Here is a 13,614-nt window from a genome sequence, read left to right on the forward strand (position 1 = left end):
ATTAAATCTGAGAGTGATTTTGAAAGACAATCTGGATCAGACTGCTGTCCCCCTGACTCCTGTCCCCTTTGTCTTTTAGCCTGGAAAATACTCAACTATCCAGTTCTCATGTTGTCTAATCTTTCCTCAAACTACATTCTAGTGTCCTATATGATAATGATGATGATGTTAAATGTCTAAAAATTTAAAGATTTAAAAAGCACTTTATAAATATCATCTCATTTTATCCTTACAATAACCCTGAGCAGTAGCTGTTATTAATACTCCCTCCATTTTATATATAAGGAAACTGAGGCTGAGGGAAGTTAAATGTCTTGCTCAGGGAAACACAGCTAGTAAGTATTTGATACAAGATTTAAACTCATGTCTTCTTGTCTCCAAATCCAATATTATAACCACTTTTATAGCCACTTTTACAAACAACAAAAAAAAGTTTGTTATTTTCTTAAATCTCCCTATTCTGATTTTCCCCTTTTCATTTAACCTTTTTAAGACCGGCAACACTTTAAGACAGGAGATCTTAATCTGGGATTTATTAACTCATTTAAAAAAAATAAACATTTTGGTAACTGTATTTCAGTATAATTGGTTTCCTTTGTAATCTTGTGGTTTTTATTTTATTCAATTAAAAATATGATTCTGAGAAGGGGTCTATAGACTTGACCAGATTGCCAAAGGGGTCCATGCCGCACAAAAAATGGTTAAGAATCCTAACTCTAAGACTAGGAGTCTTAGCAGAGAAGGCACTGACCTCCATTGGTAGAGAGAATTTCCTCATGTAGGATTTCCCTCTCCCAGTGAAATGACAGGTATAGGTACAGCCCCAGTCCCTATCCCTAGGAGTAATCTTCCAGAGACATTAAAAAACAAAACAAAAACACAAACAGACCCTCATAATATAGGAAAAACCACCTGTTTGGATAATTACTAGAAAACTCACTTTACCTTCAATAAACCATCCATCCATTTTCTCTGGTCATTAGAGCAGCAAGAGAATCACTAGCATGTTTTCTTTTCTCTTCTTGAAAATTCTGTAATTGAGGTTATAGGAAACAGTACAACTAACAGCGAAGAGATGTTTCTAAAAAGACTTACCTGTTTCTCAATAAATGCATTCATCCTTTGCAGCATCCCTTCACATGTGAACTCGTATGGCATGTAAGGTTCAATCTGTTGAAATAGGACACATTACTCCTATGTAGGCAGAGAACATTACTCACTGACTTTTCCACTGAATGGGCAGTAAGCTCAGGTTTGATTATGTCTATCAATTGTTGCTTTTGACATGACAGTCATGATGTTCTAAAGAACATTCATGATTTTTGTCCATTTCAGAACCTTAACAAAAACTGAGTGCAGAATTGAGCAATCAGGGAATCTAATTCTGATGTTCCTACTCCAGATGCCCAAATAAGTCTTACATATCCAGAACAGAACAAATTCTCATGCCTCCACCTAAGACCTTGTATCTTTTACATCATACCCTGATGGCCATTCTGTAAGACAGAGAATTGGACCAACCCTATATTGTTTACTCTTGGCCTATCAACAATGCTACAATAAAACTAGGTCAAACTCGAGTTTCGTTACTTTTCATGATCTTGCATTAGCACATTATGCTGCCCATGAAATGTTCTTAAGTTATAACCATAATTCATAGTACAGTGTTTGTTGACCAAATACAGCATTTTTCATGTAATATTTATCACTAATACTAATCTGCATGTCAGGGTAGTGATTTGAGAAAGTATATAGGAATTATATCTAAGTACTGTGGGATCAAATCAAGGATTTTTGTAGCAGAATTCCAATTTCTAGACTATATATCGCTGAAGAGTTCAAAGTACTTTGAAGACATTCTATTATTTCTACATGTCTTTTAAAATGTCCTCTACACATCAGAGATGGTCCTTCACATTAATTATTACTTTTATTTTCTTTTAAAGAATTTGTATTTACGTTTCACTGTCAGCCACTTATACTTTTCACATTCCAATAGATATCTACCAAGAGGTTCATACAAAGGACCCAAAAAAAAGTCTCCATATACAATTGCTACACAATTTACCATTTGAATGGCACCAAGGTAAGAATGAGTTACTATTAAAAAAACTCATTCACTCACTCACAGGTTTTAGTATACTTTGCTGTGGGTAATATCTTTCTCTACGGCTAGATAAACTCCTTTGATGTGGCCTGCAAATTTAGTTATGGGCCTAAAACAAGCTCTAAAACACAGAAGCCTTTTCTCCAGTGTATCCCAATAGTCACACAGCAGTGAAATGGAAGTTTATTAACTCAAAAGGATTATTTCGACAAACTAAATATTCTTGTTCTGTTCTCTACCCAGACAAAGCCCTAGTCTAGCAAACATGATGGGAGCACACAAACTGCTTTCTGGCCATTATGATGTATTAAATGCCATTAACTGTAGCAATTTTTCTATCAAGCAAAAGGGAAAAAAAAGTGTCATTTATTCCTGAAATCGTTGAACATATGAAGGACATTCCTTTGGAGAGGGATCTAGGTAAGCCAATGATGATACTCTAAAGGAGATCTATCTTTCTGGAGAAAGAGGTATACTGTTATATCACCTGTAACAGACCACAAGGTCTGCATTTAGGTCAACTGTAGGCCTATAGAGGGGAAGTCATTCTCTAGTAACCAGGCCTTGTTTGAGCAACACAAGTAAACACAAGAGTCTTCCCCGCCCTTCTCAGCATCCCTCTCTGTCAGGTTAACATAGTCTTTTTCAGGGATCTACTCCATCTCGTGGAATTTTCCCCAGCACCTCTATACACTGCTCTCTGCTGTAGGAATCTCTTTGGAATTGCAAAGTCTTACTTTCCACTGAGTGGACAGCTATTTCCCAATGGCATTAGTTGATATGGACTGGCCCTCTGATTTCACTGTAGAGGGAACTCTAGGTGAGGAAATCCCCTCCATCACTGCAGATAAGCATGTTCTCAGCAACTTCTGGTCAGAAAGTTAGAGAGATTAAATACTGTGCCCAACATCACATATCCGGACGTGTCAGAGATAATACTTGAACCCAAGTCCTTGTGGTTTTAAGCCCAGTTCTCTACCCCTATATTATGCCCTTTCTCTCATTAGTTGATAACTTTTTCAATATGTCCGTGTTGTGTGATTGCATTAGTGTGGGCGATTCCTCTACCAAAGTAGATTTTAATCCCTCTATAACTTAGTACATAGTCTCTAAGAGTTCATGTAACTGAAGATGTTTATTATCCTCTGACAAACCTAAGGATGAACCTTAGCTGTACTGAGCTGAAATGAGGAGATTGATCCTTGGGAAGTAAACAAAGCCTGTTTCTGGGACTCACTTGAATCCTTTCCAAAATTTTAAGGCCTGCTCAAGCTTACATTCTGATTCTACAGCTCCTAGAGCCCTGGTTATCTGCACTCCATGATGAGGGATCGGCATAGGTCTGGTAACACTTCACTACATTATCAGCTCCCGAGTAGTTGTAATCACATTTAATTGGGGGGGCCCTTTAAGACAAAAAAACTTCTATAATCAATAGAATCAATTCTTAAATGGGGAAATATGATGAGAGGTAGAGGGAAAGTATTTTGGGAAAAAGAGTGCCTCAAGTGCTACTTTGACTCCAATTCTACCTACTGTAGTCTCCCTGGCAATAGTGGGCAAGGGCAATTGAACTTTTTGCTCAACTACTAAAGTAGTTCTACCTGTGGGATGCTTTGTGGTTGTTATTCAGTTGTTTCAGTCATGCCCAACTCTTTGTGCCCCCATTTGGGATTTTCTTGTTAAAGATACTGGGGTGGTTTGCCATTTCCTTCTCTGGCTCCTTTTATAGACGAGGAACTGAGGCAAACAGGATTAAGTGACTTGCTCGGGGTCACACTGCTAGTAAGTGTCTGAGGCCAGATTTGAACCCAGGAAGATGAGTCTTTTGACTTCAGACCCAGCATTTTATCTACTTTGCCACCTGGCTGCTTAACTAATTCGATGACCTGAGCATTGAAACAGAAGGCTGATAAAGGAAGGTTAACAAATGCTCTTCGGTGAAATACTTCAGGTATGTGGCCCTTACAGAGACTCTCTTAACTGCGTAACATAGTTTGGAGAAAGCCAAAGGATGTACACAGTGTTACTTCCTAAATAGGAAAAAAAAATTATTTCCACTTAATTGGAATTCCAGTCTTCTAATTAGGCCTAAGAGAGAAACCTTATCTTATGCATATTAATTTAGCACAGTAACTAATACTTACTTTATATAGTGCTATACAATTTACAATTTGAATGGCACCAAGGTAAGAATGAGTTACTATTAAAAAAACCATTTTCAAGCATTTCCTTGATTACTTTTTCTTATCTCTTTATCATAGGCACATGCTGTGGTTCGAGGCCCATCTTCTCCTATCTGTTGCCTTCAGAGCTTTCTAATGGAATAAAAAAAAAGTGAAATTGTGGCCTACTCTTTTTAATTTCAGAGAAAATGTGGGAAACTCCCATGTCAAATCCTATAGGTTAGAGTAATGGGGGTAGGGAACCTTCAGCCTCGAAGCCACATATGGTCTTTTAGATCCCTGGGTATGGCCTTTTGACTAAGTCCAATTTTACAGAACAAATTCTTTTTTTTATTAAGGGGATTTGTTCTGTGAAGTTTGGATTTAGTCAAAGGGCCACACTTGAGGACCTAGAGGGCCACATGTGGTGTTGAGGCTGAAGGTTCCCCATTTTTTTTACCTTTAGTGGTAAGGTGCAATGGTAAAGCTTGACTTAGGAGAATAAAGCATTTAGGGTGACAGCTGTATCAGCACCCACAATACTTTCTGGTTCATACTATACATGGAGAAAATGAATTTTTTTTTTAACCTTTTGATTTAAAATTGCTTTCACTGCATTCTCTACTTCACGATGATCAGTTGGGTTCACGGTCCAGACATGTGGTCGTCCAATGAAAACTTCAGCATAAGGATGCTGAGAAGTTAGCTGAAAAAGAAACAAAATAAAACACATTATCATCATGCACCGGATATTTCTCTTTCTATGCCAGACACTGTTTTTTGTGCCTTTTATGGTACTGAGCCGTACTGCTGCAAGTAACAGAATACTCTGAGTATTACAAACAAACAAGGAAACAAAGCAAACTCCATTCACATCCCACCTTCTTCTCTTCCACCCCCCTAACTGGTTTTAGTCCTCCCCCCTCCCAGTCCCTCACCCTGCCCCCTAACTGGTTTTAAGCCTCTCCCTTCCCCACCCCTCCTTCCCACCCCCTAACTGGTTTTAAGTCTCCCCCCCTCCACCCCTCCTTCCCACCCCCTAACTGGTTTTAAGCCTTCTAAACACCCACATAGCAATAAAACAGGGATAACTTCAAGGCTAACAACAAATTATGAATCCCATTTGGAAGCAGGAAATGGTATGTCACTTCCCCAGGGTGAAATGGAAGATATAACAGTGCCCCCTCCCCCCAAAAAAGATGAAAATAAAATAGCCTGCCACACACTATCCATCATTGAACATCACCTATATTAGCCAGTGTCTATTACTCAAGTAGGCACAGAAGGAAGGCTTGCAATAAAAAAAATCAAGGTTTTAATGTTATGAAAAGATGAGTAATGGTAAAAAGTAGAGAAAAAAAAAAAGAAAAAAAATACACCAGGAAGATACCCCACAAGTTTTTGGACTGGATTGGAGAATAAGAATTATGCTCATATGATGCTTTTCTAGTTAGTGAGCACTGACAATGTGATAGTACTGTAAAGAACCTAGGGGACCTATGTTGCTGTGTCCTCTAGGCGTTAACAACCTAATTTGGCCAGGAGGCTAAGTTAGACTATTTCTCACTATGAACCCTTTTTTGGCCCATAAAGATGCTTCACAATAGGTATATTTGTCTAGCCAGCTTGTCTTTATATTTAAGGTTCCTATTCTTCTAGGCAGAACCTGTTTTGTTTACATGGTGGTTAAAAAAAAATACATAAATGTTAGTTGCATTTCCCTATTTCTGCCATGTCCTCTACTCTCCATTTCCCACTTTTCCAAAGGCTTGCATCATCCATATTCAAGTCAAAGAAAAAAGCATAAGACACTGGCCCCTACCACCAAGTCTTTATTAATACTCAGCCTGGGGCAGCTAGGTGGTGCAGTAGATAGACCTCCGGCCTTGGAGTCAGGGGGACCTGAGTTCAAATCTGACCTCAGACACTTGACACTTACTAGTTGTGTGGACCTTGGGCAAGTCACTTAACCCCGATTGCCTCACAAAAAAAAATAAATAAATATGGGGCCAGATGTCTACTGCCTGCCATAGTCCTAGCTATTTGTGCTCCTCTCCTCTTTCCAAAATTTGCTCAGGATTCACCTCCTCCAAGACATCTTCCCTGACTCAGTCCATCTAGTTCCTAGTCACTCCACTAACAATAGAATGATTTTGCATCATCCTGTAGTGACCGTTTTGTTCCAATCCTATGAACAGAGCCAGAAGATATACTTCTGGTCACTCTCAAAGTCTTCTAACTAGACTGAAAGAAAGCTCCATGAAGGAAAAAAAAAATCCCAGGGATTATTTAATTTGTCTATTTCAATGCCCGGTACGATGTTCTGCACCACTCTAATAAACACTTAAGTATTTGAAGTCACAAAGAAGAGAGGAAAACTTCTTTTGATCTCTCAGGGCTGAGTGATCTTTTTCTCCTTTGAGTCCCCATGGTCCTTTATTTGTACCTTCTTACATGGCTTACCACTTGTTTTGTACTTATCTCTCTAACGTGGGAAGTTCTCTAAACAATTGAAGCCGTAAGTGCTACTCTAATCCCCTATGACACTTATCAACATATAAGCCTTATGTATCTTACTAGACTGTAAATTCCATGATGACTGAGACCATATCTTATAATTCTTTGTATCCTCAAGGATCCAGAACATAGACAGAACTCACAGATCACAAATCTTCAGAGTTGGGAAGGATCTCAAAGGGCAGTGCAATGCCTAGCACATAGTAGGTGCCTAATGTTTATTGGCTGATGTTGTCCAACTTCTACCTGAACATGAAACACTTCTGTATCACATCTGAGAAAAGGTCACCCAGCTTCCACATTTTATTTCCCCAGGCAACCAATTCCCTTCTCATGAAGCTTTATTACTAGGATGATTTTTCCTGCCTTTTGGTGCCAACAGAACAAATCTAACCTCTTTTTCAGATACCAGCACTTTATAAAGGTAGCTATCATGGTTCTTGCTGTGGTTTCTCTTTATAGGATAAATATCCCTAATTCCTTCAGGTTATCTTTATACAACATAAACTTGAGGTCCTTTACCATTCTAGCCGCCCTTCTCTTGATGTTCCTCAGCTTATCAAAATCTTTCCTAAAATGTGGCATCCAGGCTGAAGATGGCACTCCAGATGTGCTCTGATCAAGGCACAACACAGTGGAATTATACCCTCCCTAGTCATGGACATGATGCCTCTCAGGGTAACCTAAATGCTAGATATTATGCAGGCCCAGCACCAGACAATGTGCTAGTCATGTAAACCTAGGCAAGTCACTTAACTTCTGTCTGAATTTCCTCAACTGTAAAATAGGGATAATAATTAGTACGTACCTTCCAGGGTTGCTACAAGGATTAAATGAGATAATATTTAAAAAGCTCTTAGCCCAGTGCCTGGCATTTAGTGGATGCTTAATAAATGTTTATTCCCTTTCCTCCTTCTTTTATGCTTATACAATTTCATCTTTTTAGAATTAGTCCAATATTCTAGCCGTTCTAGATCTATTTGAATACTGTCTCTTTAGTCCAGTTTATGAGCTATCCTTCCAACTAAAATTGTGTAAGTATGCTACACGTGCCTTTATCAAACTCACTGAAAAAAAAAAAAGTGAAACAGCATAGGATCAAATACAGTTCAGGGAGCACATTCTTGACCACTTTTTGTTCCAAATCTTCAACCACTTCCAAATCAACCTGACTGTCCTATCACATAACCCATATCTCACCATTTTTGTCCAAGAATTGAAGTTAAACTCATTATCTGATAATTTGCAAACTTCTCTTATCTGAAGGATATTTGTCATTCAATACTGTCATATATCCCCAGTTCTCCATGATCAAAGTTCAACTAGCAAACTCAGCAAGTGTTTGTCTAATAAATGAATGAAAGAGTTTCATCTCCACACATAATTAATCTGTATCATTTTCTGGAGGTCAGAAACCCATACAAGAGGAGAAAAGTATGAAAAGTTTCCCGGCTATTAACCTAACTTTACTTAAAAGAATAAGAACAGGAAAGGGAACTAGCATTTATCAAGACTGCTATCATGTACACTACCATGTGAGTTCCCCCTATGTCTTATCTTAGGTTCTCTTCTCTCCTCCCCCTATATTATCTCACTCAGTGATTTCATCCGTTCTTAAGGGTTCAATTATCATCTCTATGTAGATTATTCCAGGATCTATATCTTCAGCTGTAACTTCTCTCCTGAAGTCTTGGAATTGCTATCCCTTAGGTATCTTAAACTTAAACTGTCTGAATCAGTATTCGTTATCTTCCCCCCCCTCTAAACATTCTCCTCTCTACTGAATTTCCCTATTACTATCAAGGGCAGTGCCATCCTCCCCCTCATCTAGGCTCCCAAACTCAGTGTCACCTTAGACTCTTATCTCCCAGAATACCTTTCCAATCTACTGGCAAGTCTTGTTCTACCTTTGTAACATTTCTCATATATGTCCCCCCTCCTTTTTTTCCCTCTGACAATATCATCTTCCCAGTGTAGGCCCTTATCCCCTCTCACCTGGCCTATTGCAACGGCCTGCAAGTTGGTCTCCTTTCCTCAAATCTCTCCCCACTCAAGTTCATCCTCTACTCATATATCAAATAATCTTCCTACAGGGCAGTACTGACCATGTTACTCCCCAATTCAATAAATACTAGTGATCCTCTATTACCTCCAGCATCAAATATAAAATCCTCTGACTTTTAAAGCCCTTCACAGCCTGGCCCCTTTGTGCTTTTCTGGTGTTCTTAGAATTGATTCGCCTCTGCTGTTCTCCAGACCTATAGAAGCAGTGTGGAATATAATGAATAGACCACTTTGGGTCAAATGACCTGAGTTACATCTCCACCATTTACTACCCACGTGACCTTAGGGAAGTTGTTTTTTATTTCTAAGTTATTTATAATGTTTGAGAATCAGTTCCTCATCTTCAAAAAGATAATGAATAGTAATCCTTGTACCACATACCTACCTTACAGGATTCTTATGAAAAAAGTGCCTTTTAAATGTTAACACACTACATAAATGTGAACTAATAAGTTATTTTCAAAGCCACGTTTTTCCTGTGTATGACTTATGACCATTAAGGACTGGGATTTATTTTTAAACCAACATACATGGTACTGGCATTTGCTTCAATCAGGAATTTCTTTCCTAGACTTACTTCAGAGACAGTTTATGAGCCACACCATTTCTTACTTAAACCGCCACTAACCAGCTTGATCACATACTTAATTCACTACGTTTGGCTCCAAAAGACTTTTGGCCACTTCCAAAAGTCCATTGTCAAGGATGAATGTGCTACCATAAAGGATATATTTATTTTTATTTTTAAAATTCTGAACTTAAACAGTTTAGCTATGTGATACAGTAAATGGAGCATTGGGCTTGACGTCAGGAAGATCCAAGTTCCATCTCAGCTAATTAAGACACTTACTGTGTCTTAACTGTGTGACCCTAGGCAAGTCACTTAACTATCTGCCTCAATTTCCTCAACTGTAAAATGGAAATAACAGCATCTATGTCCCAAGATTGTTGTGAGGCTCAAATGAGACAATATTTGTAAAATGCTCAATAAATATTTGTTTTTTTCCATGTAAAATGGGTGTCTCCAACTATGCATTGTAGAAGAGGTGAGACTTGTACATGAAACCATGAATATCTATTATGTGGAGGTTACTTAATAGGTTGAATTTGAGATATCTTAGGGACAATTAGTTCAAGATGCTCACCAGGCAGTTGGAGATGCAAGACTAGACCTAGACCTCACAAGAGTGGGTAGGGATCTATTGATTTTCTTTTTAAGTATATGATAAATTCAACAAGGAACTTTCAAAGCTATCCTGCTTGACTGTGATATACCATTAAGGATATTGAAAAACCATGTGTAATTTTTTTGTGAAAGCAAAATGCTGGAAACAAAATGTTGATATTGAGGAATGGCTAAACAAATCATGGTACATAAATGTAAGGGAATTATGATTGTGCTGTAATTATGAACCTAAGGGGTTCAGAGAAACACAGAAGACTTGTGTCAACCAATGCAGAGTGAATTAAGCAGAAAAAAGGAAAACAATGCACATGATGAGAACAATATGAAGGACAATAAATGAACTAAAGAAACTGAACACTAACTGGAATGTCCATTTGTGAATCTTTTCAGTAGAGATGTAGAGCACTATGGGTGTGGAATGTTTTACATACTCTCAGAAGCAGCAATTCATTGGTTAGTTTTGTTTTGAACTGATTTTTAATAATTTATTATCATGAAAAGGTTCACAGAGGGGAGGAGTATAACCAGATAGGACTGTGATGTAAAATCAAAAAGCATCAATAAGACTTTACTTTTATTTGTGGAAGTCCCAGATCAGTTGCCACCCATACATAAAGCCCTCTGACTAATAGGACCTCTCTCTTCTCAAAAGAATAGCTCTAAAAATGTTTCTGAGCACTGGTAGAATCATTGGAATATGGTCTACCAACAATACCATTTTGAAGGGGAGAACATTCATTTACAATTGACTTGTTAAAAAATATCAGTCACATCACTTTATAGTCATTTCTCAAATATGTCATCAACCTGCTAGACTTCTTCCTTCTTGAAGGCAGAAATGTGCTTCATTTTTTTTGTACAGTTTAACATGCCTAACTTGATGCCTTGCACATAGCATGTGGTCAAGAAATATTTGCTAGTCGGTTTCATTTACTTCTCATTCCCTGCTTAGAGAAGCCTGCCATAATCGGAAGGTAAGAATAATATTCATTAAAGTACTAGGCTAGAGTCTTTTGGTTAATGCTTTGATAGATGCTTACCTCTCTCAGGGTTGGTTTGCCTATAAAAAAGTCTGTGTTTTTGCTGCTTTTTGGTGGGTTAAATTTGACATTCAGGAATGCACATCCATTAGCGATAGCCTCAAGGGGAGCTGGACCCTCATATGGAAACCCCAGTCCAACAAACAACTGCAAAACAACAACAAAAAAAACCACCACACAATTCAGAATTGTTTTCCTTCACTTAAAATGAGTCATCATGATCTTAAATTTCTCAATACACAAACTGCTGTAGTTCTGAACGACATCCACAGACATCTTAGGTGAGACGTAGGGGAAATGTGTCTGCTCCCACTGAAATCTCTGCAAAAATACAATTGCAAAGCTTTCTAGAAACATAATTAAGGTGTGCTATATTCTTCTTCCATGATAAAAAGGGAAGGAATGAGTTTGGTGGGAAGGAGGAGGAGGTCCTAACGTCCAACAATAATCTTTCTGTAATGGGCCAGAGAACATGACTAAAAAAACTCTTGGCAAATTAAGCAGGAGGTTTCTTCATTGAATGGATGGAACAACAGAGCCTTTCAGTGATGCTGGGGGTTGGGGGATGCCACAGAAGGTCACTTGGTAGCTTGATTACATTTCGAATGACAGTATTCGAACACATGATGGCAGACTGGAAGACACAGGTTTTTAGAATGGTTACATCACTGGACACCATCAGAACTTTTTTTTTTCTTTAGGAGGGTTGGTAGGAAAGGGAAGGCATTATTCTTTGTAAAAATCAGTAAAGCTGCCAGTACCCACAGCTGAAGCAAAATTTGGGGCTTTTCATACTGCAGACAGTAGATGGCAGCAGAATGACAGTGTGCAGAGCTAAGACAGAGGGACAATGAGGGTCACATAATGCTTTAACTTGGCATTGTTTTTCCTAGTTCAAAATGAAATAGGATTTAATTGGCACAAGCCAATTCTACCGTCTGACATGTCTTCTTAGGAATTTAAGTTCCCAGATGGTGAGGGCTTACCCTCTGGAGAGTTTGGTAGTGTGCTAAGTATAGTATGGAGTGTATTCAAACAATAAATATTAAGTATGGTATCAGCAAACCCATTGTGTTGTCCCCAAAGGGAAATCAACTTAAGACAGATCACATTGCACGGGGGATCATTTACTTTTGCAATAACTATGGAGAATGCCAAGAACCTAACCTCTCACTTTCCTGGCTCTTGGAGCGAAGGATGCTGAATTAGAACTATATTTATGAATTGGATTCCTTCTCCTTCCCCTACTCTTCTCTGCCTCTACAGCTGGTTTAATGGGGAAGTAACTTACAGTGGATTAATTAAAAAGCCCTAAGCAATAACTGTCCTCTTCTCTCTCCTCTTCCTATTCCCTCACCTCACCACAGTATCAAGGGATCTGGAATCCCTTCAATCCTCAGTCAAATTCCAGAAGTGGACATTTGGTCCCATCTGAATAAAGCCAGGAGCTTAGAATTTTGTTGAGGAAAGAAACAAAATTTCAAGTTCTTTTAAAAGTTTTCAGAAATAATGACTAGTCTACAACCATATATGTAACATGCTTTTTTTTTCCCTGAAGGAAGGGGGTACCTAACTTTGCAATTACGGGGAGATATTACTCCTTTCCCCCAAAGAACCTGAAATCACGGAGATAGGAGAAAGTAGATGGTGACCTTCACTGGGGATACTGAGAATATAGAAAAGTAAACACTTAATAGTCTCTGAGCAGGGAGGGGAAGCTTTACTTTTCATCTAGCCATATACCCAAAGGGGCTAGCCATCTGCCTGTTATCACTTATCCACCTAGACTGATACTTCCCACATTAGATCTCTATATATGAGTTTTCTAGAATCCAGGTTGCAGACCTTGGGGAAGGTCATCTACTCATCTTTGGATCTCTCACCTTAGGGTCCAACCCAGCTAATTATGTAACTTTAATCTTTATATCTCTTAATCAGCCCTCTTCTTCACTTCCACTGCACTCACCCTAGTTTGAACTTTCATCCCTTCTTGTCTATACTATTAATAACCTCCTAACTGGTGTCTTTACTTCCTGTTTATCTGCTCTCAAAGTCGTCCTCTGAGATACTCCTGAAGTGATCTTCCTAATGCTCTGTGATGATCATGTCACAACTCTACTCAAAATTCTTTAGTGGCTCCTCCTTGCCTACCAAACACAATATAAACTCCTGATCTTGACACTAAAGGCCTCTCAATATATCAACACCCATTGTCCTTTCCAGCTTGATCTAATCCCAACCTTTTTCATATAATCTAAACTCTTCACATATCTCCTTGATTTGTACAATTGGACTAGGGAAGCAATATGTTATGATACAAAGAAATCCCGAGGGACCAAGATGGTGCAGGGGAGAGTGTTCTTGATATATTTTCTCAGTAAATATGGCAGGAATGAATGCAGGAAGGAAGGAAGGAAGGAAAGGGGTGAGTGAAAGAAGGAGTAAAGAAAGGAGAGGAAGAAGAAAGAAAAAAACTGTATTTAGAGTCAGAGGGCCTGAATTCAAATCTACTTTTGCCACCTACTATATGACCAC

General features: G+C 38.5%; 1 protein-coding gene across 7 annotated transcripts in view; it reads right to left on the reverse strand.

Annotated features, from left to right (window-relative positions):
- MGAT5 (alpha-1,6-mannosylglycoprotein 6-beta-N-acetylglucosaminyltransferase) overlaps nt 1–13,614 on the reverse strand; it is a 371,902-nt gene that overhangs the window by 27,469 nt on the left and 330,819 nt on the right. For all 7 annotated transcript variants that reach the window (XM_027835555.1, XM_027835550.1, XM_027835549.1 and 4 more), the window contains 3 exons: nt 11,080–11,226; nt 4,862–4,978; nt 1,096–1,170 (listed from right to left, as the gene is read on the reverse strand). In XM_027835555.1, the coding sequence (XP_027691356.1) occupies nt 1,096–1,170; nt 4,862–4,978; nt 11,080–11,226 (339 nt within the window). The remainder of the gene's footprint in view (nt 1–1,095; nt 1,171–4,861; nt 4,979–11,079; nt 11,227–13,614) is intronic.

Source organism: Vombatus ursinus, unplaced genomic scaffold, assembly GCF_900497805.2.
Source record: "Vombatus ursinus unplaced genomic scaffold, bare-nosed wombat genome assembly UNPS02014816.1, whole genome shotgun sequence".
Taxonomy (NCBI): domain Eukaryota; kingdom Metazoa; phylum Chordata; class Mammalia; order Diprotodontia; family Vombatidae; genus Vombatus; species Vombatus ursinus.